This window comes from Colossoma macropomum, unplaced genomic scaffold (assembly GCF_904425465.1).
Source record: "Colossoma macropomum unplaced genomic scaffold, Colossoma_macropomum, whole genome shotgun sequence".
Taxonomy (NCBI): Eukaryota; Metazoa; Chordata; class Actinopteri; order Characiformes; family Serrasalmidae; genus Colossoma; species Colossoma macropomum.
Genome location: NW_023494790.1, coordinates 3,372,765 through 3,400,491, shown reverse-complemented (window position 1 = coordinate 3,400,491; position 27,727 = coordinate 3,372,765). Strand labels below are relative to the sequence as shown.

Genomic DNA, 27,727 nt, shown 5'->3' with positions numbered 1-27,727 from the left:
AGCATAGCAATAGCCTAGCAACACTGTAGCAAACTCGTGGAATAGCATAGCAACAGACTAGCAGCACTATAGCAACCACGTGGGAGAGCATAGCAATAGCCTAGCAACACCTTAGCAACCACCTGGGATAACATAGCAACAGCCTAGCAACACCGTAGCAACCACGTGGGATAACATAGCAATAGCCTGGCAACACCTTAGCAACCAGGTGGGATAGCATAGCAACAGACTAGCAACACCTTAGCTACCACGTAAGAGAGCACAGCAATAACCTAGCAACACCTTAGCAACCAGGTGGGATAACATAGCAACAGCCTAGCAACACCATAGCAACCACGTTTGATAGCATAGCAATAGCCTGGCAACACCTTAGCAACCAGGTGGGATAGCATAGCAACAGACTAGCAACACCTTAGCAACCACGTGGGATAGCATAGCAACAGACTAGCAACACCTTAGCAACCAGGTGGGATAGCATAGCAACAGCCTAGCAACACCATAGCAACCACGTTTGATAACATAGCAATAGCCTGGCAACACCTTAGCAACCAGATGGGATAGCATAGCAACAGACTAGCAACACCTTAGCAACCACGTAAGAGAGCACAGCAATAACCTAGCAACACCTTAGCAACCAGGTGGGATATCATAGCAACAGCCTAGCAACACCATAGCAACCACGTTTGATAACATAGCAATAGCCTGGCAACACCTTAGCAACCAGGTGGGATAGCATATTATTATTATTATTATTATTATTATTATTACTATTACTATCATTATTGTTTTATATCATTATTTATCTCTGTGCTTAACTGTCTAATAAGGATTGTAACATCATCCTCATGATACTACAATTATTCTACAAGTTTATATTATTAATAATAACAGTACTAGTACTACAATAATAATAATAATAATAATAATAATAATAATATTTGTGTGTTTGTTTTCTGCAGGTGGTTGACATATCTGCTGATACTCATCCTGGATCTGGTCATCTGTCTGGCAGCGTGTCTCGGTCTGGCCAAACAGTCGCGCTGGCTCCTCACCACGTAAGAACTCAGACTGCAGAGCTTAAACCACCTCAGTTTACCGGATTTCAGAGAAGCGTTCATCACTGATTTACTCACCGCTTCATTACTGTGTCCAGCACACCATGAGCGAAGTGTCAGTGTTGTATCTTCATTAGTGTCTTATTTATTAAGAGGCTTTAGAAAGTGCAGACTGTGATAGGCACATCTAAAGTACACACTGCATCAAAGTAATAGAGAGAAGGAGAACGGACAGATATTAGAGAGCGAGTGGTCAGAGAGGGTCTTTTTTTTCGTTTTCTGGAGTGAAAGAAATCTCTGGGGCATGAAATCCATCTCCAGCTCAGCCACGCGGGACAAACGCTGTCTGACCACATCACACACACAGGAAAAAGTATAAAACCCTTTAAAATGATCTGGGTTGGAGAGTGAATTGTTCCTAAAATCTACATCATAAAAATGGATTCCAACATAATTATGCAGTACGTTAAGACGTGATAGTGTCAACACAGTGTCATTTTTAACATGCTCACTTTTACACGTCCCCCTGGCGCACCTTTTCACAACAACTGGAGCTTAAAAGGGCCCACATTTTTTAAAAACTAAAATTTCTTACATTTCTTGAAAAAAAAAGATTTTGATGTAAATGTAAACATTGTTAATCTACTGTTCACTGTACTGTTCTCTCACCAGTCTATGCAGTCTATGTTGGCCAAGCTGCGAAAACAGCCATAGCATAGCAACATGATATTACCGCCTTAGCAATCACCTGGAATACCATAGCAACAGCCTAGCAACACCTTAGCAATCACCTGGAATACCATAGCAACGGCATAGCAACGCCTTAGCAATCACCTGGGATACCATAGCAACAGCCTAGCAACACCTTAGCAATGACCTGGAATACTATAGCAACAGCCTAGCAACGCCTTAGCCATCACCTGGAATACCATAGCAACAACCAAGCAACACCTTAGCAATGACCTGGAATACCATAGCAACAGCCTAGCAACACCTTAGCAATCACCTGGAATACCATAACCACAGCCTAGCAACAGCCTAGCAACACCCTAGCAATGGCCTGGGATACCATAGCAACAGCCTAGCAACACATTAGCAATCTAATATAATAACCATACCATAGCAGCACCTTTTCAATGACCTAGGATGCCATAGCAACAGCCTAGCAACACCTTAGCAATCACCTGGGATACCATAGCAACAGCGTAGCAACACATTAGCAATCTAATATAATTTATTATATTAATATTATATTAGCAATCTAATATAATAACCATACCATAGCAGCACCTTTTCAATGACCTAGGATGCCATAGCAACAGCCTAGCAACACCTTAGCAATCACCTGGGATACCATAGCAACAGCCTAGCAACACCTTAGCAAACACCTGAGATACCATAGCAACAGCCAAGCAACACCTTAGCAATCACCTGGAATACCATAGCAACAGCCTAGCAACACCTTAGCAATCACCTGGAATACCATAGCAACAGTCCACTTTTTTCAAAAGGGTTTTATATAGCACCCAAAAGGGTTCTGCTATTGTTACAAGCTCGATATTGTAAAAATATTAAAACCCTTTTTGGTGCCATACAGAACCATATACACCACATCTGAAGAACCATTTCACCATGCAAAGAACCATTTAAGCATGCAAATGATTCTTGGAGTGTTCATGGTTCTACATAGAACCATTGTCTTTACTAAAGAACCCTTGAAAAACCATGCTCCTAATCTGTAGAAATAAATGCTCGCTGGGTCCCTGCAGAATTCAGCGTGTATTAAACACATTCATTCAGGGTAAAATTAGTCATACTGAGTAGAACCAGTCAGATCGAGAACCCTTACAGATCACAGTATTAGAGGCCCCTGAGGACAGTGAGTCACAGTGACTGTGTCTGTTACAGGATGATGGTGTTTGGTGTTCTAACTCTGATCCTGAGCTGGGCGTCTCTGGGAGCTGATATAGCGACAGCTGTGGTGAGTTCCAGAATTACAACTGTTTATACAGTCGCTGGCCACTTTATTAGAAACACCCACCTTGTGCTTCTACTCACTGGCCATTTTATTAGAAACACCCTCCTTGTGCTTCCACTCACTGACCACTTTATTAGAAACACCCACCTTGTGCTTCCACTAATTGGCCATTTTATTAGAAACACCCTCCTTGTGCTTTTACTCACTGGCCATTTTATTAGAAACACCCTCCTTGTGCTTTTACTCACTGGCCATTTTATTAGAAACACCCACCTTGTGCTTTTACTCACTGGCCACTTTATTAGAAACACCCACCTTGTGCTTCTACTCACTGGCCATTTTATTAGAAACACCCTCCTTGTGCTTTTACTCACTGGCCATTTTATTAGAAACACCCACCTTGTGCTTTTACTCACTGGCCACTTTATTAGAAACACCCACCTTGTGCATCTACTCACTGGCCATTTTATTGCAAACACCCTCCTTGTGCTTTTACTCACTGGCCATTTTATTAGAAACACCCACCTTGTGCTTCCACTAATTGGCCACTTTATTAGAAACACCCACCTCATGCTTCCACTGATTGGCCACTTTATTAGAAACACCCACCTTGTGCTTCTACTCACTGGCCATTTTATTAGAAACACCCACCTTGTGCTTCTACTAACTGGACACTTTATTAGAAACACCCACCTCATGCTTCCACTGATTGGCCACTTTATTAGAAACACCCACCTTGTGCTTCTACTCACTGGCCATTTTATTAGAAACACCCACCTTGTGCTTCTACTAACTGGACACTTTATTAGAAACACCCACCTTGTGCTTCCACTCACTGGCCACTTTATTAGTGCTTGTGCACATTTTGGAGATTAGACACTCATAACAGTGAAAATCATTTAATTACTCCAAAAACTTCAAAAGAAGACAAACTCCCCTCAGATGTTTAATGGACAGTGGGCACTGATGGGCAGTAGATGCTGGTGAGAGTGTCCGATTAGTCTGAATGTTATTGTGCAGTAGGAGATCATGCTGAACCTGGGGAGAGAGAATCAGCAGTGTTTGTGCATTCGAGCGTAGAGAAATTTACATATATGCAAATGTAGTTTGAGAAACGTCTGCTTTTCCCTCGGCGTGCGTGTTTGTGTTGTACGTGTGTGCAGTACATATGCAAATGTATGCAGAAATGTAAATGTGGTTTACAGCATGCATATTATCCTCGTATTCTATTGTTGGCACATGTCCTCGAAGGGAAATTCCACCAACTGTTTAAAATTCAGTTCAATTGCATAATTAACTGGTTAAGATGCAAACAGAGTCGTTCAGAGTGTCTAGAAACAAATGTGATGATCTTATAATATCTGTAATAATGTTATTATTATCTTAACTACATTTATAATGTGTTGACTTTGCCAAGATATATTGTTTTTGTCCCAAAGAAACTTATTATTTCAGATTTTCCACTATTTTACCATCTAAATCTAATCTTTAAATCTAAATATTTTAACTTAAAAAGAATAAATAAAAAATCTTACATTTGAAAAAAATGTAAGTATTATTGTCAGAAGTGTAAATTTAGGGGTTAGGGTTTCTGACAGGCTCCTAACAATAGAAAGTACCCCTTAAATGATGATTTTGTATATATTTAGCTTATTACTGTCTTTATTAATGTCTTAAGTTTAAATAGATCAGATCATAATCCTTGTAAACTTCTAAGATCTGAATAATTTGTTTATTTTTTAATATTTTTTACTGTCAGAGCAGCGTGAACTAATCCGGTAGATTGATCCGTCCATCACATTTACAGTCAGTGAGTAATATTAGACATATTAACTACAATTATAATGTGTTCACTTTGCTAAGATATCATTTTTTGCAGTGTGCAGTCAAAATATTCCCCAAAGAAAAGTTTTTATTTCAGATTTTCCACTATAACATTCCATGTCTCAGCGTCTCGGAAGACTCGTGTAGGTTCACTGGTGGTTTTGGACAGTAAATAAGATGTCTACATTGTAGTCATGAAGGGTTGCGTATTTGTTCTTGTGTTCTGCAGGGAACCAGTGATTTCTGTGTGTCTCCAGACAAATTCATCATGAACCAGACCAAAGACGTCGTCAGCTCAGGTGAGTCTCAGTCCAGAGGTGAGTCCAGTTTAATGTAACGGTTCAGCAAAACATCAGACGTGCTCAGATTTCTGCTGAGATGTAGCTGCTCGGCACCGCAGCTATGAGGGCTGCTCCGTTTTTGTCCCTGCTGATGAAAAATTTACATTTTTTAAATATTTAATTTGACTGTAATCTGAGTTTTTTGCTCTCCTTCTGTTTTTCTCTGTGTTTATACAGAAATCGTCCATTATTATTTATACTGCAGCCAGACGCTCCCCAACCCCTTCCAGCAGGTACATACGCCCGTCTGTCTGCCTGTCTGTCTGTCTGTATATACATCTCTGTCTGTCTGTATATCTCTGCCTGTCTGTCTATCTGTCTGTCTGTCTGTATATCTCTGCCTGTCTGCTTATCTATTTATCTGACTATCTGTTTGACTGTCTGTTTGTTGATCCGTCCATCAATCGAATGACCTGTCTATCTACCTGTCTACTGAACTGTCTGTCTATCTTTCAGTCTGCCTCTTTCTGCCTATCTGTCCATCTTTCTTTCTTTTTTCTTTCTTTTTCTTTATTTTCTTTCTTTCTTTCTTTCTTTCTTTCTTTCTCTTACTTTCTTTCTCTGTCTCTCATTTTCTTTCTCTTTTTTCTTCATTTTCTTTATTTTTTTCTTTTCTTTCTTTTCTTTCTTTCTGTTTTTTTTTCTTAATCTTTCTTTCCTTCTTTCTTTTTCTTTATTTCTCTCTTTCTTTGTCTATTTTTTTCTTTCTTTCCTTTTTTCTTTCTTTCTCTTTCTTTCTTTCTTTTTCTTCATCTTTCTTTATTATTTCTTTCTTTCTTCATCTTTCTTTATTCTTTCTTTCTTTTTATGTCTGCCTTTTTGTCTTTCTTTCTTTCTTCTTTTTTTTCTTTATATCCATTTTTACAAACTTTACCAAATTTAAATATTTCAACTTTAAAAGAAATAAATAATGTTAAGCTTGAAAAAGAAAAATGTAAATATTATTTTCCCAAGTTTAAATTTACAAATTAGGGTTTGGGACTGACTCCTCCCACTAGAAAGCACCCTATAAATGATGATTTTGTATATATGTAGCTTATCGCTCTCTATTGATACCTTGAGTTCAAATAAATCAGAACATAATCATTGTAAATATCTAAGATCTGAATACTTGATTATTTCTTTTAATAGTGTTTTTACTGTGGGAGAGCAGTGTGAACCGATTCAGTAGAACGACCCATCTAACATGTATACAGTCAGTGAGCGTATATATCATATATATCATACACTGATCAGGCATAACATTCTGACCGCCTCCTTGTTTCTACGCTCATCGTCCATTTTATCAGCTCCACTTACTATATAGGTGCACTTTGTAGTTCTACAGTTACAGACTGTAGTCCATCTGTTTCTCTGATACTTTGTTAGCCCCCTTTTACCCTGTTCTTCAGTGGTCAGGACCCCCATGGACCCTCACAGAGCAGGTATTATTTGGGTGGTGGGTCATTCTCAGCACTGCAGTAACACTGATGTGGTTGTGGTGTGTTAGTGTGTGTTGTGCTGGTCTGAGTGGATCAGACACAGCAGGACTGCTGGAGTTTTTAAACACTGTGTCCACTCACTGTCCACTCTATTAGACACTCCTACCTTGTCAGTCCACCTTGTAGATGTAAAGTCAGAGACGATAGCTCATCTGTGTTGGTCATCTTCTAGTCCTTCATCAGTGGTCACAGGACGCTGCCCACAGGACACTGTTGGCTGGATGTTTTTGGTTGGTGGACTATTCTCAGTCCAGCAAAGACACTGAGGTGACACTGAACTCCAGCAGCACTGCTGTGTCTGATCCACTCAGACCAGCGCAACACTCCACTCACTAACACACCACCACCACGTCAGTGTTACTGCAGTGCTGAGAATGATCCACCACCCAAATAGTACCTGCTCTGTGAGGGTCCATGGGGGTCCTGACCATTGAAGAACAGGGTAAAAGGGGGCTAACAAAGTATCAGAGAAACAGATGGACTACAGTCTGTAACTGTAGAACTACAAAGTGCACCTATATAGTAAGTGGAGCTGATAAAATGGACAATGAGCGCAGAAACAAGGAGGTGGTCATAATGTTATGCCTGATCGGTGTATATACAGTCAGTGAAGGGTCAAACTAGGAAAATGTTGTTACAAAAATAAGGGATGTTAATAATTTATATTCTTCATTCACTTTCACAGCCGTAATATTAATACAGCAGTGTTTTTGCCGTATGAGCCCAAACTCAGTCTCAAAACCGTCTCATCTCTTCCTCCCCACCTTGATCACTTTCCTTTAGTCTTCTCATCTTCTCCTCTTTGCCTCCTCTAAGTTACTGTGCGCTCTTTTCTTTCCTCTTCTTCACGCCGCGCTCTTTCTTTTCCGCTGTGTTTTGGTGTCTAATTGAAAGGCTGCTTTTGTGCTTCAGCCTCATTTGTTTCAGTTCTCGGCTCTTTGGTTCAGAGCGATGAGCTGATGTCAGATCAAAGCAGATTAATTAAATCTGCCCGTTTTGGGTAATTGACTGTGGCAGAATGTGCAGCAGAGATGGCGGCTCTTCCTCTTTATAGTCTGGGTCCTCAGATCGCCCAGTTAGGGCTGATTTAAAGTGAAAATCTGGTGAAAAATATGATTTGTGGTTTTCCCCCTTTACTCCAAATGTAGCCGATCAGCCCAGACATGTTTGGTGTCTAAAGTTTTGCCTCTTTAATTTAAGAACTTGGTTTATACCTGTAGTTTCTTCAGCAAATGTCATAGGCAGGAGTCATTTAACTTCATATAACCTCGTATCTGTATGAGTGTAGATTATTTTTACTATTAAGGCCAGACACGCCGCATCGGGCAGTGTCTAAAAATACGAAACCACTGCGTTGAACGCCGTGTCCTAAAAAGCTCCCATCATAATCAATGAAGTTGTCTACACTGTCAGAAATAAAGGTTCTGTTCAGGTACATTTTTCGTTCATCGAGGTACAAACAGTGTAAATGTTCCCTCAAAACTCCAACAGTGGTTTTAAGGTCTGATTGTGAACCTTAAATAAGTTTTTCCAGGTGAAAAGTTCGTATTTGTACCTTTTCATAACTGAATGTTTTAAACAGAACAGTAAAATAAAAGCCTGGAGACGAGACGGGGTGTGTGGAGTCAGTACAGCTTAGAACATATCATTTCAGTGGATTATGGTTCAGTTATGTTCCCTGACTAAAGGTACTGAGATGGACCCTTGAGGGTTCCACCCCAGTGACAAGAGGGGAACTGACCCAGTGACAGTTCAACACCTTTATTTCTGAGCGTGCACACCAGCTGTGAGCAGCCGAGTGTGATGTGGTGTGATGCAACTCTGTTTTTGACAGATGCCCCATTTCTTTTTGATGCATCACTTTGCTCTGCCGTTCAGCCTCAAATAGAAGATGAGAAGCTCATCCACGAAGTGGAGTAAAGGAGGATCTGTATGACCCTTCCAGTAAATTTTATAAGCAATTTGTAGAGAAATTTTCAGAGTGGAAGCTGGAGGTGAATGGATACTGTTTATTTTGAGTCACTGATCAATAAGGATACAGCCAGTTAGCAAAGTAGACCTAGCAGATACCACTGAACTGCCCAGCACATGAGGGTAACTGAGACACTCACTCAGTTTAGCTGACGTCTCAGTGTATCTTCTGATGGGTCCGTCTGTTTGTGTTTCGACTTGATGCGAGCTCGACGTTTCCAGTTTAGACATCCCGAAGGTTCGCTTGCTGTTAGAGTGTCAGCTGTTATACACAGATCAGGCATAACATTCTGACCACCTCCTTGTTTCTACGCTCATTGTCCATTTTATCAGCTCCACTTACTATATAGGTGCACTTTGTAGTTCTACAGTTACAGACTGTAGTCCATCTGTTTCTCTGATACTTTGTTAGCCCCCTTTTACCCTGTTCTTCAGTGGTCAGGACCCCCATGGACCCTCACAGAGCAGGTACTATTTGGGTGGTGGATCATTCTCAGCACTGCAGTAACACTAACGGGTTGGTGGTGTGTTAGTGTGTGTTGCGCTGGTCTGAGTGGATCAGACACAGCAGTGCTGCTGGAGCTTTTAAACACCTCAGTGTCGCTGCTGGACTGAGAATAGTCCATCAACCTAAAACATCCAGCCAACAGCATCCTGTGACCACTGATGAAGGACTAGAGGATGACCGACACAAACTGTGCAGCAGCAGATGAGCTATCATCTCTGACTTTACATCTACAAGGTGGACTGACAAGGTAGGAGTGTCTAATAAAGTGGACAGTGAGTGGACACAGTGTTTAAAAACTCCAGCAGCACTGCTGTGTCTGATCCACTCGTACTTACTTTAAAATGATCTCAGACTCAGGAAAACGTCCTTCACATGTCCTTATTAAAGAAGGCCGAGAGGAAGACGTCGTGTTCTGAGACACATAAGCTGGACGTCCGTCCCACCGCCGTCTTCTAAAGATCAGAGCATGAACTTCGTCTCCTCTGCAGACCAGTTTCTGCTCCGCCATGTTGAACGGTATAAACTCTCACTATGACGCGACGAACATGATCAGAACGGACTTAAACTTTCCGATAGGGAATGTAATCAGATACAGGCGTTTACACGGATATTATTCTTCTAATTAACTGATTATTTACAGGATTTCCCACCTCGATCAATCAGATAGAAACTGTATTCCGATTGAGGTGTTTACGTGGACGTATTCTATTCCGATTGATCTATTAGTCGGATTATTAACGGATTATTAGGCTGCATCTAAATGTGGCTACTGTGACATAAGCTGGTCAGCAAGCTAACGCTGTTTGCATTCATACTAGGCTCCTCAGAATGAGCGTTTTTGTTTATATCTTCACGCCCGACATAGAAAAATATGAGCTTATGTTTGATTCTGTGTAATCGTAAACCTGTTTGTGAGCGAATGTGTGCAGTATATTGTTTTTATATTAACCAATGAGTTAGGCTAACTAGCGAGCAAGGCAGCTGATTAACCAAATTAGATGCTTTAGACCCTGCTAGAAAAACGAGCATAGACCAGCAAAACCGGCATATCTTGTGTTTTGGATGACCACACTGGGGTCACCAGCCAAACCAGAACCAGATCCGCACTAAACAAGCATGACTTTTGTCCATATTTTAGTCCATGTTTATAGCTAACAGTCAAACAGTGTCAGAAACCACATAATCAAGACTATTAGAGATACTGAACACCTCCACACAGTTTGAGGCGAGTGTGTGATGATCTAGACATACAGTTAGCTCCATGCTAATTGGTGGGGAATAAGCTTAAACTCATTAGCTACATTAGCCTCGTAGCTCACGTTGGCTCATTAACGATTTGGGGAAAGGAACAAAACTGTATTTATCACTTTAAATTGCCCCAACAAACTAACGAGAACTATATAGGTTAGAATTCTGGGTCTGGTCATTGTAAGTGACAGGTGAGGTCAGCTGCTCTGTCCTGTTTCGCATGTGTTAAGTTTGTGAATTGTGGTGTGAGTGCTCCCTCTGCTGGTAAACAGCTGAACTGCAGAATTTGACTGTGTGTTTTTCAGAACTGGTCCCTGTAGTAATTCAGATAAATACCACAGGGATTTCCTCCCTCCAAAAGCTGTGGCTTATATTTGAAAAAGTGAAAGAGATCTTATTCTAATAGATTATAATCGATTCGAACATTTTAAAACCAGTGCAGTAGAATTGCCACCGTCAGATCTATGCATTTTTATACCCCCGCTGGGTGTGTATCTATAATTTATTTGTATATAATTGATTTTGGAGTAGGATCTGACCCTGATTCAGTTTGTTTTACAGTCTTTATTGATATGTATTTGATTCTAGAGTGAGATCTGACCCTGATTCAGTTTGTTTTATAGTCTTTATTGATATGTAATTGATTTTAGAGTAAGATCTGACCCTGAACAGTTTGTTTTACCATCTTTATTGATATGTAATTGATTTTAGAGTAAGATCTGACCCTGAATCAGTTTGTTTTACCATCTTTATTGATATGTAATTGATTTTAGAGTAAGATCTGACCCTGAATCAGTTTGTTTTACAGTCTTTATTGATATGTTTTTGATTCTAGAGTGAGATCTGACCCTGATTCAGTTTGTTTTATAGTCTTTATTGATATGTATTTGATTCTAGAGTAAGATCTGACCCTGAATCAGTTTGTTTTACAGTCTTTATTGATATGTATTTGATTCTAGAGTGAGATCTGACCCTGAATCAGTTTGTTTTACAGTCTTTATTGATATGTATTTGATTCTAGAGTAAGATCTGACCCTGAATCAGTTTGTTTTGCAGTCCCTGACAGTTTTCCAGCGATCACTGACCACCATGCAGATCCAGGTCCAGGGGCTGCTGCAGTTCGCTGTGCCTCTGTTCCCCACGGCTGAGGTGAACACACACGTACACACAGATTACTCTTACAGGAATCAGATGTTTTGTGCTTAGGTATTTTGTGGAAGGGTAAATATGTAAAATTTTAAATTTTCAGCTGTTTTAATGCTTCAGTTTTCTAAAGCCAAAACTTTTACTTTACAAAGACATTAAAATGACCTTAAATATAAATGATTTTTGTATTTTTTCCTTTATAGTCAGGAGGACAGCAAGGCAAATAGTCATTTATTGTAAACAGAATAAATAGTAGTTCAGTTTTCTGATGTTTTGCTTGTGGAACGTTTTTTTTAACAGTCCATCAGGAGTCAGCAAACACAAAGGCTTTATTGGCCTCAGTTCTGCTTTTCCGTGTTGGAAATGTCTTGATATTGCTGTGCGGAGATTCTCAGAGAGGAAATCCAGATGAGAGACTAGAAAACATATTCATATATAAAGTGTATATATAAATTCTGTTGTAATCCTGATGTGTCTGCTGATGTTCACAGAGAGATTTGTTGGGCATCCAGCAGCTGTTGAACAATTCAGAAGGAAGCCTGCACCAGCTGACCGCCCTGCTGGACTGCAGAGGACTCAATAAGGTACTGTGTACTGAAGTGTAGAACCACAGTGTACTAAAATGTAGAAGTGCATGATTGAATTGCCCCATTTTCATCCCTAAGATGTGACCAACAATCAGCAGATTCATTTTCATTTCAGCTGATCTGAGCTGCCATAATATTGCAAACTATAAACAATAAACAATATTACACACTAAACAGGGTTACTGACTGCAAAAATCAGCCCAAAAACGGAGCTGAAATGTAATCAGAATCAGTTCTTCTGAAAGTTCATGATCGGTGCTCCTCTATTAACATTCATATATGTAAATATCTGTGAATCATGAATTATATAAATTATAAAGTTGTTTAATATATTTATGTTCTTATATAAATTGAAAAATCGTATAATTTTATTTTCAGTTTGTTTTATTATGTAACATTTTTACCTGTATGTATATTACTGACAACTCCTACTGACTAATATGCCTACTATTGACTACTCACCACTAACTTCCTGTTTTATTGTCTGCTGCCTCACTACTGACTTAGTGTTTAATTGTCTGCTGTCTCACTACTGACTACTGACTTAATGTTTTATTATCTACTGCCTCACTGCTGACTATTGACTTCCTGTTTTATTGTCTGCTGCCTCACTACTGACTTAGTGTTTAATTGTCTGCTGTCTCACTACTGACTACTGACTTAATGTTTTATTGTCTACTGCCTCACTGCTCACTACTGACTTCCTGTTTTATTGTCTGCTTCCTCACTACTGACTACTGACCTTTTGTTTTATTGTCTGCTGTCTCACTACTGACTTAATGTTTTATTGTCTGCTGCCTCACTACTGACTACTGACTTCCTGCTTTATTGTCTACTGCCTCACTGCTGACTACTGACTTCCTGTTTTATTGTCTGCTTCCTCACTACTGACTACTGACCTTCTGTTTTATTGTCTGCTGTCTCACTACTGACTTAATGTTTTATTGTCTGCTGCCTCACTGCTGACTATTGACTTCCTGTTTTATTGTCTGCTGCCTCACTACTGACTTAGTGTTTAATTGTCTGCTGTCTCACTACTGACTACTGACTTCCTGTTTTATTGTCTACTGCCTCACTACTGACTACTGACTTACTATTTTATTGTCTGCTGCCTCACTACTGACTACTGACAATGTTTTATTGTCTGCTTCCTCGCTACTGACTACTTTCTTCTTGTTTTTTTGTCTGTTGCCTCACTACTGACTTAATGTTTTATTGTCTACTGCCTCATTACTGTCTACTGACTTTCTGTTTTATTGTCTGCTGCCTCACTACTGACTACTGACTTAATGTTTTATTGTCTACTGCCTCACTGCTGACTACTGACTTCCTGTTTTATTGTCTGCTGCCTCACTACTGACTACTGACTTAATGTTTTATTGTCTGCTTCCTCACTACGAACTACTTTCTTCTTGTGTTTTTTGTCTGTTGCCTCACTTCTGACCTAATGTTTTACTGTCGATTGCCTCATTACTGTCTACTGACTTCCTGTTTTATTGTCTGCTGCCTCACTACTGACTTACCGTTTTATTGTCTGCTTCCTCACTACTGATTACTGACTTACTATTTTATCTGCTGCCTCACTGCTGACCACTGACTTACTGTTTCATTGTCTGCTGCCCAAATTATGCATTTATTAACTACTGACTGATTTCCACAGTAAAATCTCTGATTCACTAAAAGAAAATTGCTGAAATGAAAATAAGAAGATTAGTTAATGTTTCTGAAACAGACTTCAGATCAACAGACTGAAATACGTCAGCAGTGTCAGAATTCTGAGGTGCGTTTCGGTATCTGTGTCTGTGCAGGACTACCTGGACGCTCTGATGGGCGTGTGTTATGATGGAGTGGAGGGTCTGCTGTACCTGTGTCTGTTCTCTCTGCTGGCTGCTGGTGCCTTCTGCACGATGCTGTGTGCTATTCCACGCGCCTGGAGGCAGATCGCCAACAGGTACAGTCACGTTTACACACCAGCGTTCATACATACGTTCATATATCACATTAGATTTGATATTGTCCATTTTATCAGCTCCACTTACTATATAGGTGCACTTTGTAGCTCTACAGTTACAGACTGTAGTCCATCTGTTTCTCTGATACTTTGTTAACCCCCTTTTACCCTGTTCTTCAGTGGTCAGGACCCCCATGGACCCTCACAGAGCAGGTACTATTTGGGTGGTGGATCATTCTCAGCACTGCAGTAACACTGACGTGGTGGTGGTGTGTTAGTGTGTGTTGCGCTGGTACGAGTGGATCAGACACAGCAGTGCTGCTGGAGTGTTTAAACACCTCAGTGTCACTGCTGGACTGAGAATAGTCCACCAACCAAAAATATCCAGCCAACAGCGTCCTGTGGGCAGCGTCCTGTGACCACTGATGAAGGACTAGAGGATGACCAACACAAACTGTGCAGCAGCAGATGAGCTATCGTCTCTGACTTTACATCTACAAGGTGGACGGACAAGGTAGGAGTGTCTAATAGAGTGGACAGTGAGTGGACACAGTGTTTAAAAACTCCAGCAGCACTGCTGTGTCTGATCCACTCGTACCAGGGCAACACACACTAACACACCACCACCACATCAGTGTTACTGCAGTGCTGAGAATGATCCACCACCCAAATAGTAGCTGCTCTGTGAGGGTCCATGGGGGTCCTGACCACTGAAGAAGAGGATATTTGTACAATACTGTGCAAATGTTTTAGGCAGTTAAGCACATTATTTAAAAACACTTATCTCAACAATAAATATGTTTTTGCTTGTGAAAAACACCGTATATCATCAGAATAGATGCAAAAAAACATAAATACGTTAAAGTAGTTGGTATCTTGTGAGCTGGTTTGAAGAACAAAGTTTGGGTCCAGATTTTTCCTCCAGACATCACATTTATTTATTAAGCAGCAGCTGATTTAACATATTGAAGTATTGATTAGATAAAGCAGGTGTTGGATGATCACTACAGATAATACTGGACTGCCATGAGGAGAGGACACAAACAGGCTGACACACATAAAATCACTACTTAACCGTATTAATGTTGCTTGTATTTATTGTAATATTAGGCTTTCTGACCACATAAACACTTACTGACCAGATCGACAACTTTTGAGGGCCTTTGGCAAATTGCATGTTCTGTTGATTTTCTAAATGTAGATAAGTTAACACACCAGTGGTGGACAGTAACTAAGTAAATGTGATTCGTTGCTGTACTTAAGTAGTTTTTTCGTGTATCTGTACTGAAGTTTTTCCATTTTGGGCGACTTTTTACTTTCACTCCACATTTCAAAGTCAAATATCTCACTTTTTACTCCACTACATTATGAGAAATCTGTCGTTCCTTTTGGTTTATGTGTGCATAAAAACATAACATGTCAAAACGAAAGAAGCGCAAAGCAAGAACACCAATCAGGGCACAGCGGTCACTTTGTTTAGAGCTTGTTTTGACCTGTTGGTCATACCGACCCAGTGCAGCACACGGTTCAACATCAGTGCAGCAGCGTAAAATTTTGGGAGAGTCTGTTCAACATAAATGATGAACTAACCTAACTTTGTGTAAACAGACCAGAATATAGAAATATGTACTCATATACAGTTGTGACTGACGTGTCTTTATTCTGAATTTATACAAACACATTTCATTTTATAGTAAATTAGTTTTGGCTAGTTTATGTTTATGAACAGAGACCTACAGATGCAGTTTAGTGAAGGAAACTCATTTGTGAATCTGAGTTTAAAGTTTTTATTGAACTTAAACTTGTAACTAAGTTCAAATAAATCTTAAACTGAAACTTTGCTTGTTTGTAAAAAGTGATTTCAGAGCCACTCAGTTCTACCTGATGGAAACTCTTTGCCTTCAGTGTTTTGTGCTTATGATAATTTTAATAGACATCAGCGTCACTAATTAATGACATTCTATTAAAAGACTGGTTTACCAAGAGAGACACTGGAGTATTTTCACCTAAAATGAGTTAATGAAGCGAGTCTTGTTATAAAAATGATAATAGAACATCAGAGTCATAATTAATCTTTTAGTACTTCTACTTTAGATACTTAAGTACATTTGAAGGCAAATACTTTAGTACTTTTACTCAAGTGGAGGTCTAAAGGGAGGAACTTCTACTTTTACTGGAGTAATATTTTACCTTGGGTGTCTCTACTTTAACTCAGGTACATGGTTTGTGTACTTCGTCCACCACTGTGACCCACTGAGTGTTTCAAAAAGAGGATGTTGATTTTGTAATGATGGTGCATCTGTTAAATAACATCTATTTTTAATAACTAGCAACATATTTTCAGGTGACCTGCATACTATTCAAATATTTTGAATATATAAAAGTTAAAATGGTGTTTCTACGTGAACTACTATGTCAGATTTGAATTAAACAAAGAATAAACTCTAAATTGTATGTTTTCATATAAAATAAACCAGACTATTTTTAGTCTGTTGGTCCTGTACATGTTTAAATTTGCAAACCTCTTACAACATTTAGAAATATAGCAACTTTTAATCCACTTTTCTGCAGATGCACATTTTTTTTGTTTTCCAATATATTAAATCTATTTTAATGCGTGTTCTCTGTATTTAGGTGTATTTACTGTGGAAGATGTGCTGACTTTTCACTTTTTCATACGTATAAACTGATATACACATCGCTGCTGACGCAAGAAAACCTTGTATCTTCATTTTTGACGTTTTTCAGTTTTACATAATTTGAACATATCTGAATGCCCTTTACATTGTATGTGAATTTCATGATGAATGGACTAAAATAAACAACCCAAAATCACTTGGAAAAAACTCTGGTTCCATTGACTTACATTAAAAGTAAAGTAAGTTTTTTCCTTCTCCTGTAAAGTTACCATTTATGGAGGTTTTGTTTCTGAGAACAGCGATATATATTTTAATGTTTGTAAATACAAATGAATCCTTATCTCTCTCTCTCTCTCTCTCTCTCTCTCTCTCACCCCCCCTCCCCAGAGAGCGGGATTATGATGATATAGACGAGGAGGACCCCTTTAACCCGCGTATCCGGCGGTTGGGTTCCCAGCATGCTCAGCAGGGGAACCTGCACAGTTTCTGCAGCTACAGCAGCAGCATGGGCAGCCAGAACAGCCTGCACCCCCCCGCCGCTCCGGCTGCCTCGGCCACCCCGGCCGCTTCAAACGCCCCCGTCAACGAATACATGTGAGACACACTTCTTCGTCCGTCAGGCTTCAGCTGCTACCTGGAGCCAGATTCACGAGTCTCCACAAGATGAGAACTTAAAACACTGGAGTTCATAAGAATGAGCCTCTTCCTCCAACATCTTCCTCAGTTTGTTCTTAAACGTGTTCGTGAGAAAAGTCCTAAGAGAAAGTCTGCGTCAGGTTGATGACGAGTTCATGAAGCGCAGAACTGTTCTCAGGTCCCAAGCTGTAGCTCTGGGTGGGTAACTGGAAGGCAGCCTCTGCAGTGACCCACCCAGACTTACAGCTTTGATTTATTAGGGGGTGAAAATAAGGAAAAAGTCATTAAACAGCTTTTGCATTTAGGCAAAAATATAACGATCTGAGATATTAATACTTTCGTGCGTTAATTACCGAATTTAATTCAACAAGATTTTATGATTTTAAGTCAGAAATTCCAAATAATAACCACAGTTTGTTCTTGGTAAACTATCAGGACAATCAGGTACGTCACTGCATATATGAAGGATAACTCCATATTTAAGTGTGTTAATTTGTGACACATCGTCTACATTAATTTATGTAGTTTTTATGTTTGGTATCTTTATTCTAGAGACCTGTGAAGCCGATAATAGACTACAACAACTTCCATTTACATCATGACTGGCAGTCAGTCTCATATTTTAGGGATATAAGTTGTTTAATGCTGTGATTTTAGTGGGTAGTAGTCTTGATACTAACACTCTCTCTCTCTCTCTCTCTCTCTCTCTCTCTCAATGTTCTATCTCTCTCTCTCCCTCCCACGCTCTCTCTCTCTATTCTATCTGTCTCCCCCTCTTTCTCTCTCTCTCTCTCTCTCTCTCTCTGTTTCTATCTCTCCCCCCCTTTCTCTCTCTCTCTCTCTCTCTCTCTCTCTGTTCTATCTCTCTCCCCCTTTCTGTCTCTCTCCCTCTCTTTCTCTCTCTCTGTTTTATCCCCCCTTTCTCTCTCTCTCTCCCTCTCTCTCTCTCTCTCCGTTCTATCTCTCTCTCTATGTTCTATCTCTCTATCTCTCCCTCTCTCTCTCTCTCTCTCTCTCTCTGTTCTGTCTCTCCCCCCTTCTCTCTCTCTCTCTCTCTCTCAATGTTCTATCTCTCTCTCTCCCTCCCACGCTCTCTCTCTCTATTCTATCTGTCTCCCCCTCTTTCTCTCTCTCTCTCTCTCTGTTCTATCTCTCTCCCCCCTTTCTCTCTCTCTCTCTCTCTCTCTCTCTCTCCGTTCTATCTCTCTCTCTCAATGTTCTATCTCTCTCTCTCCCTCTCTTTCTCTCTCTCTGTTCTATCTCTCTCCCCCTTTCTGTCTCTCTCCCTCTCTTTCTCTCTCTCTGTTTTATCCCCCCTTTCTCTCTCTCTCTCCCTCTCTCTCTCTCTCCGTTCTATCTCTCTCTCTATGTTCTATCTCTCTATCTCTCCCTCTCTCTCTCTCTCTCTCTGTTCTATCTCTCTCTCCCCCCCTCTCTCTCTCTCTCTCTCTCTCTCTCTCTCTCCGTTCTATCTCTCTCTCTCAATGTTCTATCTCTCTCTCTCCCTCTCTTTCTCTCTCTCTGTTCTATCTCTCTCCCCCTTTCTGTCTCTCTCCCTCTCTTTCTCTCTCTGTTTTATCCCCCCTTTCTCTCTCTCTCTCCCTCTCTCTCTCTCTCTCTCCGTTCTATCTCTCTCTCTATGTTCTATCTCTCTATCTCTCCCTCTCTCTCTCTCTCTCTCTCTCTCTGTTCTGTCTCTCCCCCCTTTTCTCTCTCGCCCTCTCTCTCCCTCTCTCTCACTCCCCCCCACTCTCCCCCTCCCTCTCTTTCCCTCTTTCCCTCTCTTTCTCCCTTTCTCTCTCCCTCTTCCTCTCTCCCTCTCTCTCTCTCTCTCTCTCAGGAATCAGACGGCTCTGTTTGGTGGTAATCCGCGATATGAGAATGTGCCTCTAATAGGCAGAGGGTCTCCTCCTCCTTCGGTGCGTTGATTTCCGGAGGCCAAGTCCTCCTAATAAACAGACACACACACACACACACACACACACACACACACACAACGCTGTCATGTCTAACCTGAGAAAGAAGAACAATAATCCAATAACAAGGGAAAAATAACAGAGTTCCTGTTTATGCACTGTAGAATACTGTAGAACAAACACAAGCACTCCCACGTCTTCTAAGACATCATGACAGTTTTGTGTGTTCAGGATTAATCAGCACATAATTCTCCATAGATGGTTAGAAGCCCTTCGTTTGTGGCTTTCGGCCTGGCCCTGTGTGCGCAGATTTGTCCAGGTTACCTGCATCTTGTGATATTATGCACTGTGGAGGGTGAAAAATCTGAAATCGCTACCTCAGATATTGAGGAACATTATTCTTAAACTGTTAGTTGTTTGCATTTTTAGCAAAGTGGCGAGCTTCAACCCCTCCTCCCTCGTAGGGGATTGGGCTTCCCTCGAGGCTCCCTTCATACCCTCACATCATTATGTAGCTTTATGAACATTGTGCAAAGTCCCTAATCCTAAATTGATTCCTCCACAGCTTATTTGGGTCTCCTAGCAACCTGTTGCAGGCATCAATTGTCTTTGCACTATTTTCATTTAAATACAGGTACAATCGCCGCTTTCTGGTTTTATTAGAGTTTGACATGCTGTCCCAACATTTTTGGGAGTGACATTTGTGAGATTAGCCTTAATCTGAGTCTGGGAACATCAGAGTTACTGACATGGGATTGTAGCACAATTGAATAAGTGGCAAGCAATTTTAACCCCTATTTATTTTATCCAATAACACATTTATAATAATAATATAAGTCTAATAATAATATTTATTTATATGACACTTTTCATACATAAAGATGTAGCTCCAATAGAGAAAGCATGAGTGATAGAGCAATGAAAAGAGTAGGGTAATGTTCTCTTTGCTGTATTGTTGATGTTCATGGCTAACCACTGTCCTTCAGATGAACATTGTTTTCCTCTTTTTTCGACTAATAGTCTTTTTTTACGTTCTTCTTTGTTCGTTTGTTTCTGTGTTTGTGTGTTTCTGTTTTTATTGTTTTGTTTTTTTTTCCTCCACCAAATCTAAAATCTTTTTTGGAGCTATACTCTCAGCCATATAGAAACTGCGTAAGTTACTTTTCTCTCTGTTCTGAATCTCTGGTGTGTTGTCTTACCTCTCTTCCTTTTCCTCGCTCACGCGTTCCTTTCTTATCCTGCATCTTTAGGTGTTAAATAAACCCAGATCCTGTCTCCTCATCACTCCTAGCATGGACCCCCATTAGTCACAGAGTTCAGTGTGTTCTAGACGCTGTTAGAAAAGGAACAGTTTGGTGAAAAATCAGACTCATAATGTTTGGTGTTTGAAGTTTTAGAACTGGTCAAATTACATGTTTTGTTAATTTTCTAATTGCAAATAAGCAACACTAAGATTTTATGGTAAAACCTCCAGTGAATCCTGTATGTCTAATGCTTTCTAAATGCATTTATAAGGTGTTATAGCAAATGTAACACTTTATAATGCCAGGCGTAAGCGTACATACACCGATCAGGCATAACATTCTGACCACCTCCTTGTTTCTACGCTCATTGTCCACTTTATCAGCTCCACTTACTATATAGGTGCACTTTGTAGTTCTACAGTTACAGACTGTAGTTCATCTGTTTCTCTGATACTTTGTTAGCCCCCTTTTACCCTGTTCTTCAGTGGTCAGGACCCCCATGGACCCTCACAGAGCAGGTACTATTTGGGTGGTGGGTCATTCTCAGCACTGCAGTAACACTGACGTGGTGGTGGTGTGTTAGTGTGTGTTGTGCTGGTCTGAGTGGATCAGACACAGCAGTGCTGCTGTGTACAACAGTGGTTTTAAGGTCTGATTGTGAACCTTAAATAAGTTTATCCAGGTGAAAAGTTCGTATTTGTTCCTTTTCATAACCGAATGTTTTAAAACAGAACAGTAAAATAAAAGCCTGGAGGCGAGACGGGGTGTGTGGAGTCAGTACAGCTTAGCACATATCATTTCAGTGGATTATGGTTCAGTTATGTTCTCTGACTAAAGGTAGTGAGATGGACACTTGAGGATTCCACCCCAGTGACAAGAGGGGCACTGACCCAGTGACAGTTTAGCACCTTTATTTCTGAGAGTGTGTGTCCATGAACCCAAAGATCTGCACCTTTTATCTGATGGGAAAAACTAACTTCCGTATGTCGTATTTGAAAAGATTCTCTATAATATAGAGAATAAGTCTGAGATAATTTGGGGAAACTTTACATACTTATACTATGATGACTGGTATTCACTACTAATGTTTACTGTAGCTTTAACACATCTTCCACAGGGAACAAACTCAATTATGGCTTTTAGTGCACAATTTCTGTTTATTTTTCTCCCAGTAAGCAGTAAACGATAATTCTGCATTATAAATATGTAGAATTGTGTTCTCTGTGGAGGATGTGTTCACTTATTTACACTCAAAAAATCAACAAAACATGGAATTTGACCAGAGATGCCCAAACGATAGAGCAGCAGGCAGCGAGATGAGCTGTAGGTGGTCTGATGATGAAGGAAATGGTCCACAGGACCAAACTGGAGCTTTATAGGATCTTCAGTTCTACAGAGGAGTGATTCGTGTGTTCTGTCTCCGCAGTACTCTCCGAGTATGAGAGCCACCTACCTCTCCATGACCGAGGACCAGATAAGGCACTTCGGGGAGGATTTCAGGGCCTAGAGTTCATCTCCTAACCTTCATCATCATCATCATCATCATCGTCTTCATCATCATCACCCAGCGTGGGCGAACGCTCAACCTGCGAAGAACCGCCACGTCTGTCTGTGTGTGTGTGTGACTGCAGTGAGTTCGCTGGAACACGGTCTCAGTTTGGGACATGCGTAAAGTCTGTGCAAAAGTTTAAGCGCCCCCGTCCGGTTCTGTTTGTTTTGCTAGTGATCCAAGTGAAAATAATATTTTTCCTCTACAGAGAACAAACAGCACATTTTAGCGCACAGTTACTGTTAGTTTGCTGAATTTAACATGTTGTGGTTAAACATACTTGGGTCCTGTGCAAAAGTTATGGCAACTTTTACAGCATATTTTATGTTTATTTTTGTTCTGATGTGTTAAACTTAGCAAATACATACAAATTGTGCACTAAAGTTTGAAATAACATGTTACATATCATTCAACTTGGGGGGGGTGCACAAACTTTTGCATATGACTGTACTGTACAAGCTTGCCGCCTCAGGACGATGCAGTCGTCTAATCCCAGAACTGCTGATTCAGTTCTCTTCAAGGATCTGATTTTATTTCTCATTTTTTACAAATTTAAACCAAATTTAATTTTATTTCTAATTCTCATATCGTCTCTGCTGACAAACAGGGGTTTGAATGTGGGTTTAAGAGGGTAATAACTTTGTTATAGTTAGCTGTTCGTTTATTCATTGATAAAATTGGACGTCATGAGAAACTTCATCAGAATCACTTTACAGACCTTTCTCACAGCTGCTGTATCGTCACATCTGGCTGTAAACCGTAGCGTTATAAAGCTTCTACCTGCACCGTTCAACAGAGTGGCAGTCAAAAATCTTCCTTCGGCCTCAGCACAGCCAATAGGAGAGCAGCTGGTTTCCGGTTGCTCCCCCAACATGGAAGAAAGTCTAGTTTGACTTGGTGAACCGCATCGTGCAAAAGTTGAAGCATTTGAGCTTTGTATGAAAGCGTCTGCTGCAGTGGACTCTGTACGCTCTGGACGCTGTGTGGAGCACGGTAAATGGAGTACGTTGTTGCAGACGCCTGTGCTGCACATCTCATTGAAAATGATGCGTTTCAAGCTGAAGTTCTGAGAGGTACTCATCGTCTACAATCCTGGGCAAAAAAAAATGGGCCAAGCCCAAAATATAATGTTTTTTTATTGATGGTTCTGGTTGGTCAGAGTTCAGATTTAAGCCCTGTAGAGCAGGGGTGTCAAACTCCACCACTAAAAGGGCCAAATTAAAAAATCTCAGCAAATCTGTGGGCCAGCCGTGTTTTTAGTTTATTTTTACTTACAATTTTGCCGTGACCCGAACGGCCCACTGTTTATTCAGTATACGCCACAACTGCAACAGCAAAATAGGCATTGAATACTTTTAAAAAATAATAATTTCCCCGATTTTCTCCCCAATTTAATTGTCTGCAGTTCCACCCGCTAGTTAGGACTCCCCCAGTCACACGATACTACCAACGCTAGGAGGGTGAAGGCTAACAGGCTTCCTCTGAGACCTGTGAAACCAGCCACCGCATTTTTTTTAACTGCCGCTCATGCAGCGTCATTGGACAGCTGAACGCGCTCGGAGGAAAGCGGCAACCGCCAGATCTGCTACGTCAGCTAACAGAAGCCTGCGGGTGGGGGGGCATCCTACCCACCCAGAGAGAGCGAGGCCAGTTGTGCTCTCTTGGACTCCCGGTCACGGACGACTGTAGCATCAGTGTGTTTGTGTTTGACACATGGGCTAAAGAGAAACTTTGGTCTCACATTAAACACAAACTAGCTCGGTAATGTTTTTCAGCTGTCTGAAGCCGTCAATGCTGAGTGGATCAAAACTGACTCTTCTTTCTGTAAAAGACTGTCTGCAAATTTACACATAAAACTTCAACATTTAAAGAAATCAAGGTGAAAATCTATCCTGCACTGACTTACTGCAGACATTTGTTGTTAAGACCATTAAATGCTTCATGTTTTGCCAGTTTGCGCCTGGCCCATATTTCTTTTTGATCGGTTACCTCGTTAAAAGTGACGCATGACGAGCTTTTCAGCTGAAGCATTTTAAAACGGGAAGGAGTGGAAACTCAGGTGAGGCTGTTTGGTTCAATTATCGGTGCATTTGGGGACGCAGCGTTTATTCCGGGCAGTATCAGCCATTGTTTACAACACAACAGTTTAAGCTTACAGGTTAATGAATGCAGAAGTGTGAGAAGGGTCTGTTAGCTGAATATATCAGCGTGAACAAGAGGCTAGTCCTGGTGGAATCGGAGAAAAGAGCCCCAGAAGAGGCCAAATATCTCTGCTTCTTCTTCGAGCTGTATATTTTGCGCGAGACACTTGCAGTGTTTCTGAGGCATTTCAATTTTATGAGGTGGTATCGCCCCCTAGTGGGCTGGCATGACCATGTGAGTGTTTTTGAATCATTCAAGTCTTGTGTGGACACAGAGATTGTCAAACACTGGACAAAGATTTTCGTGAAAGCAGAGAAAAAAATACTTAAAAAAAAAAAATCCGGATACGTGACTTTACAAAAAAATCTCACATATTTCACATTTGAAGAGTCTGAAAGCTCATATGATCTCAAGTAAACATGCGTAACGTGAATAATATCTGACGTTATGCCCATAACAGCACACGCAGTCGCACGTTTTTCACACGTGAGGTGATATTCATGTGATATCTCTGTAAAAGTGAGGACACGGATTCATAAACGGTCTAAAGAACACATGATAAAATACCAGATTGTATTTCTCCTTCATTTTTTCTTTGATTTCACTGCTTTTTAAAGTTCACCAACTCTCTGGACGACTGACCGTTCCTGTTAAAGGTGCATTAACTGAGGAAGCTCAGTTCCAGTGGACTCTGTTTGTGTGTGTGAACGTTTCTAAGCGTAAACTGGACGTGTGCATTCGGCGGAAACCTTGCATAACCTCGCTTCTTTTTTACAGCAGTTAAATCATTCGCTCTGCAGGACTCTTAACATCACAGCTTTCATATCGGACTCTTCGGACAAACTGCGTCCTGAGCCAGTTCAGTGTCAGAGGTCAGATGTGGTGGTGTGACTGAATAACCTTGACTTTATACCTTGTATTAACCTGTTCTTAGCGTTTGTAAATAACCTGTATAATAACAAATGTTGTGTGTTTTTGATTTTTTTACTTTTTCTTTACATGGTGCCACAGTTGCTTACCAGCCCGATGCTGATGGAGAGAAGATAATGTGTGTAGCCTTAGCCTGCGTTTGAGATTGAATCTGTTGTGTAATAACAATATTAAAATAAGTCTGTGGCATATTTTTTGCTTAAAGGGATACTTCGCTCAAAAAAACGAATATATAATAATAATCATGACGCTAGTTTGTCTCACAGGATCAGACATGATCTCAGAACAAGAATGAACTTCTGAGGGAACTTCATATAAGCTTATTATACACTATCAAAAATGAAGGTTGTTTAAGGGTTCTTTAGTAAAGAAAATGGTTCTGAATGGAAGCATGGCCACTAAAAGAACCCTTTGCATGATTTAAAGGGTTCTTTGCTTCGCAAAAGTGTTCAGATTGTTGGAGAATGTGCTGTATATGGTTCTATACAGAGCCTTTCTGAAGATGCATCTGCTATTGCTACAATGTGAAGCTTGATATAATAGAAGAACCCTTTTTGGTGCTATATAGAACCCTCGTCAAAAACCCTTTCATGCAGAACCATATACAGTGCATTCTCCATCAATCTAAAGAACACATTAATCATGCAAAGGGTTCTTTGAGTGCTCATGATTCTATAAAGGTCCATTTTCTTTACTAAAGAACCTTTGAAGAACCATCTTATTTTAAGAGTGTAGTTTGAAATTTGGAAATTGGTCCAAAGCTTAGTGAAGGCGAAATTTAAATGTAATGTAAAAGAAAATTGCGCAGCCTTTAGCGTGGCTGAAAAATCTCGGAATAATGTTAGTTTTATTAATTAGTTTGATTAAAGTTTGTAACTTTCTGACCTCAGATGAGGAAAATTTTAATGAAAACAACTGCGAATTCCTGTTTGTGAAGTCAAGAAGGTTTCTCAGCTCTGAACTGTGGCATTAGACCTAATATCAACATAGCTGCTCACATCATCAGCAGTAAAGACCACTTCACACCAAATGCGACGCAGCACTCACGTTAATCCAAAACCACTCCGCGACGCTTGTTGGTTCACACCGGACGCACCACTGTTCTTCAGTGGTCAGGACCCCCATGGACCCTCACAGAGCAGGTACTATTTGGGTGGTGGGTCATTCTCAGCACTGCAGTAACACTGACGTGGTGGTGGTGTGTTAGTGTGTGTTGTGCTGGTTTGAGTGGATCAGACACAGCAGTGCTGCTGGAGCGAATTACATCCATTTCAGTGGAATTTGCCACGATGAGCGCGTCTGAACCTTCCAGGCTGAGTAAATTTTACATTAAGGTCAACTTTGATGCATTTTGACATGCAAATTTGTCTCTTCGACCAATAGCGCTACTGCTTTAACTGTACCTCTGAAGGTACGGTGGGGCGGAGCTTCATATAGCAGCCCCGAACAACCAAAACAGAGGTTTGCTAATGCTAATTTGTGCAGTGTTTTAATCTTTTCTCATTTATTCCGCACTGACTATAAACACACACATAAAAAGAGGCCGTGTGATACGCAGTTAGATAGGAGACTTTATCATCTTCACTTTTGTAGTTTCACTGTTTGTGGTAGAAAACTTAGCCCACTTGCGAAATGTGACGTTAGCTTGTCGGCTAACCTCAGCTGCGCCCGACCACGGCATTCTACACTTCTGTGCAGCACTGTGCTGTGGCAACATATAGTTATTAGGCATAATTGTGTGTTTATTGTTTATAGTAGGCAATTGAGCCTGATAACTGCAATGTTAGCTTGTTGGCTAACCGCAGCTGCCCACTATCAGTCGCTCCACTGTCGCCAGCCACACCAGTTATCTACTCTTTCTTCTTCAGATCAGTGAGCAGCACTAAACTCCCATGAGTAATTATGTTCACTTTGGTGTTGTTACTGTTTATGCTTAGCGCATTAGCCAGCTTATTAAGGTCAGTCGTGGGCTGGAGGTTAGGGAACCAGCCTTGCGACCGGAAGGTCATTGGTTTGATCCCCTGAGTCAACAGTACGTGACTGAGGTGCCCTTGAGCAAGACACCTAACCCCCAACTGCTCCCCAGGCGCTGTGGATAGGGCTGCCCACCACTCCGGGCAAGTGTGCTCACTGCCCCCTAGTGTGTGTCTTCACTAGTGTGTATGTGGTGTTTCACTGCACGGTGTTTCACGTCAATGCGGAGGTGAAATTTCCCCGTTGTGGGACTAATAAGGGTCACTTAATCTAATCTTTAATCTAATCTAACTGCACCAACATGGTTTTTTTATTCGGCACCCTTCCGGTTCAGCTTTGGTCACATCCATTCACAGTAAACTTTACCTCTTAGCCTTAGAGGACATGACTGGACAGCTGGTCAAGGTTAACAGAAGGTTAGAACCCAGATGAGGAAGCCAACGAGGAACAGCTAGCGCCAATGCTACACGTCTTCTTTGCAAATTTCACGTCTGTTCGAGTCTTGTTTGCAGATTTTGGCTCCATCCTCTACCAGATGTGTATTCTTGTCCAGTGAGACTAGATGCAAACTGCCTCCAGCTAGTTCTCCTTCTTTATTAGTAACATT

General features: G+C 40.7%; 1 protein-coding gene across 3 annotated transcripts in view; it reads left to right on the top strand.

Moving 5' to 3' along the window:
* ttyh2 (tweety family member 2) overlaps positions 1-22,287 on the top strand; it is a 115,557-nt gene extending 93,270 nt beyond the window's left edge. For 2 of the 3 annotated variants that reach the window (XM_036571927.1, XM_036571930.1), the window contains exons 5-14: positions 960-1,055; positions 2,964-3,036; positions 5,087-5,156; positions 5,376-5,431; positions 11,451-11,555; positions 12,044-12,136; positions 13,948-14,090; positions 17,117-17,323; positions 19,206-19,284; positions 21,952-22,287. In XM_036571927.1, coding sequence (XP_036427820.1) covers positions 960-1,055; positions 2,964-3,036; positions 5,087-5,156; positions 5,376-5,431; positions 11,451-11,555; positions 12,044-12,136; positions 13,948-14,090; positions 17,117-17,323; positions 19,206-19,284; positions 21,952-22,032 — 1,003 coding nt within the window. In that variant the 3' untranslated portion in view covers positions 22,033-22,287. The remainder of the gene's footprint in view (positions 1-959; positions 1,056-2,963; positions 3,037-5,086; positions 5,157-5,375; positions 5,432-11,450; positions 11,556-12,043; positions 12,137-13,947; positions 14,091-17,116; positions 17,324-19,205; positions 19,285-21,951) is intronic. The other variant, XM_036571928.1, reaches the window with a different exon arrangement.
* The last annotated feature ends 5,440 nt before the right edge of the window (positions 22,288-27,727 follow it).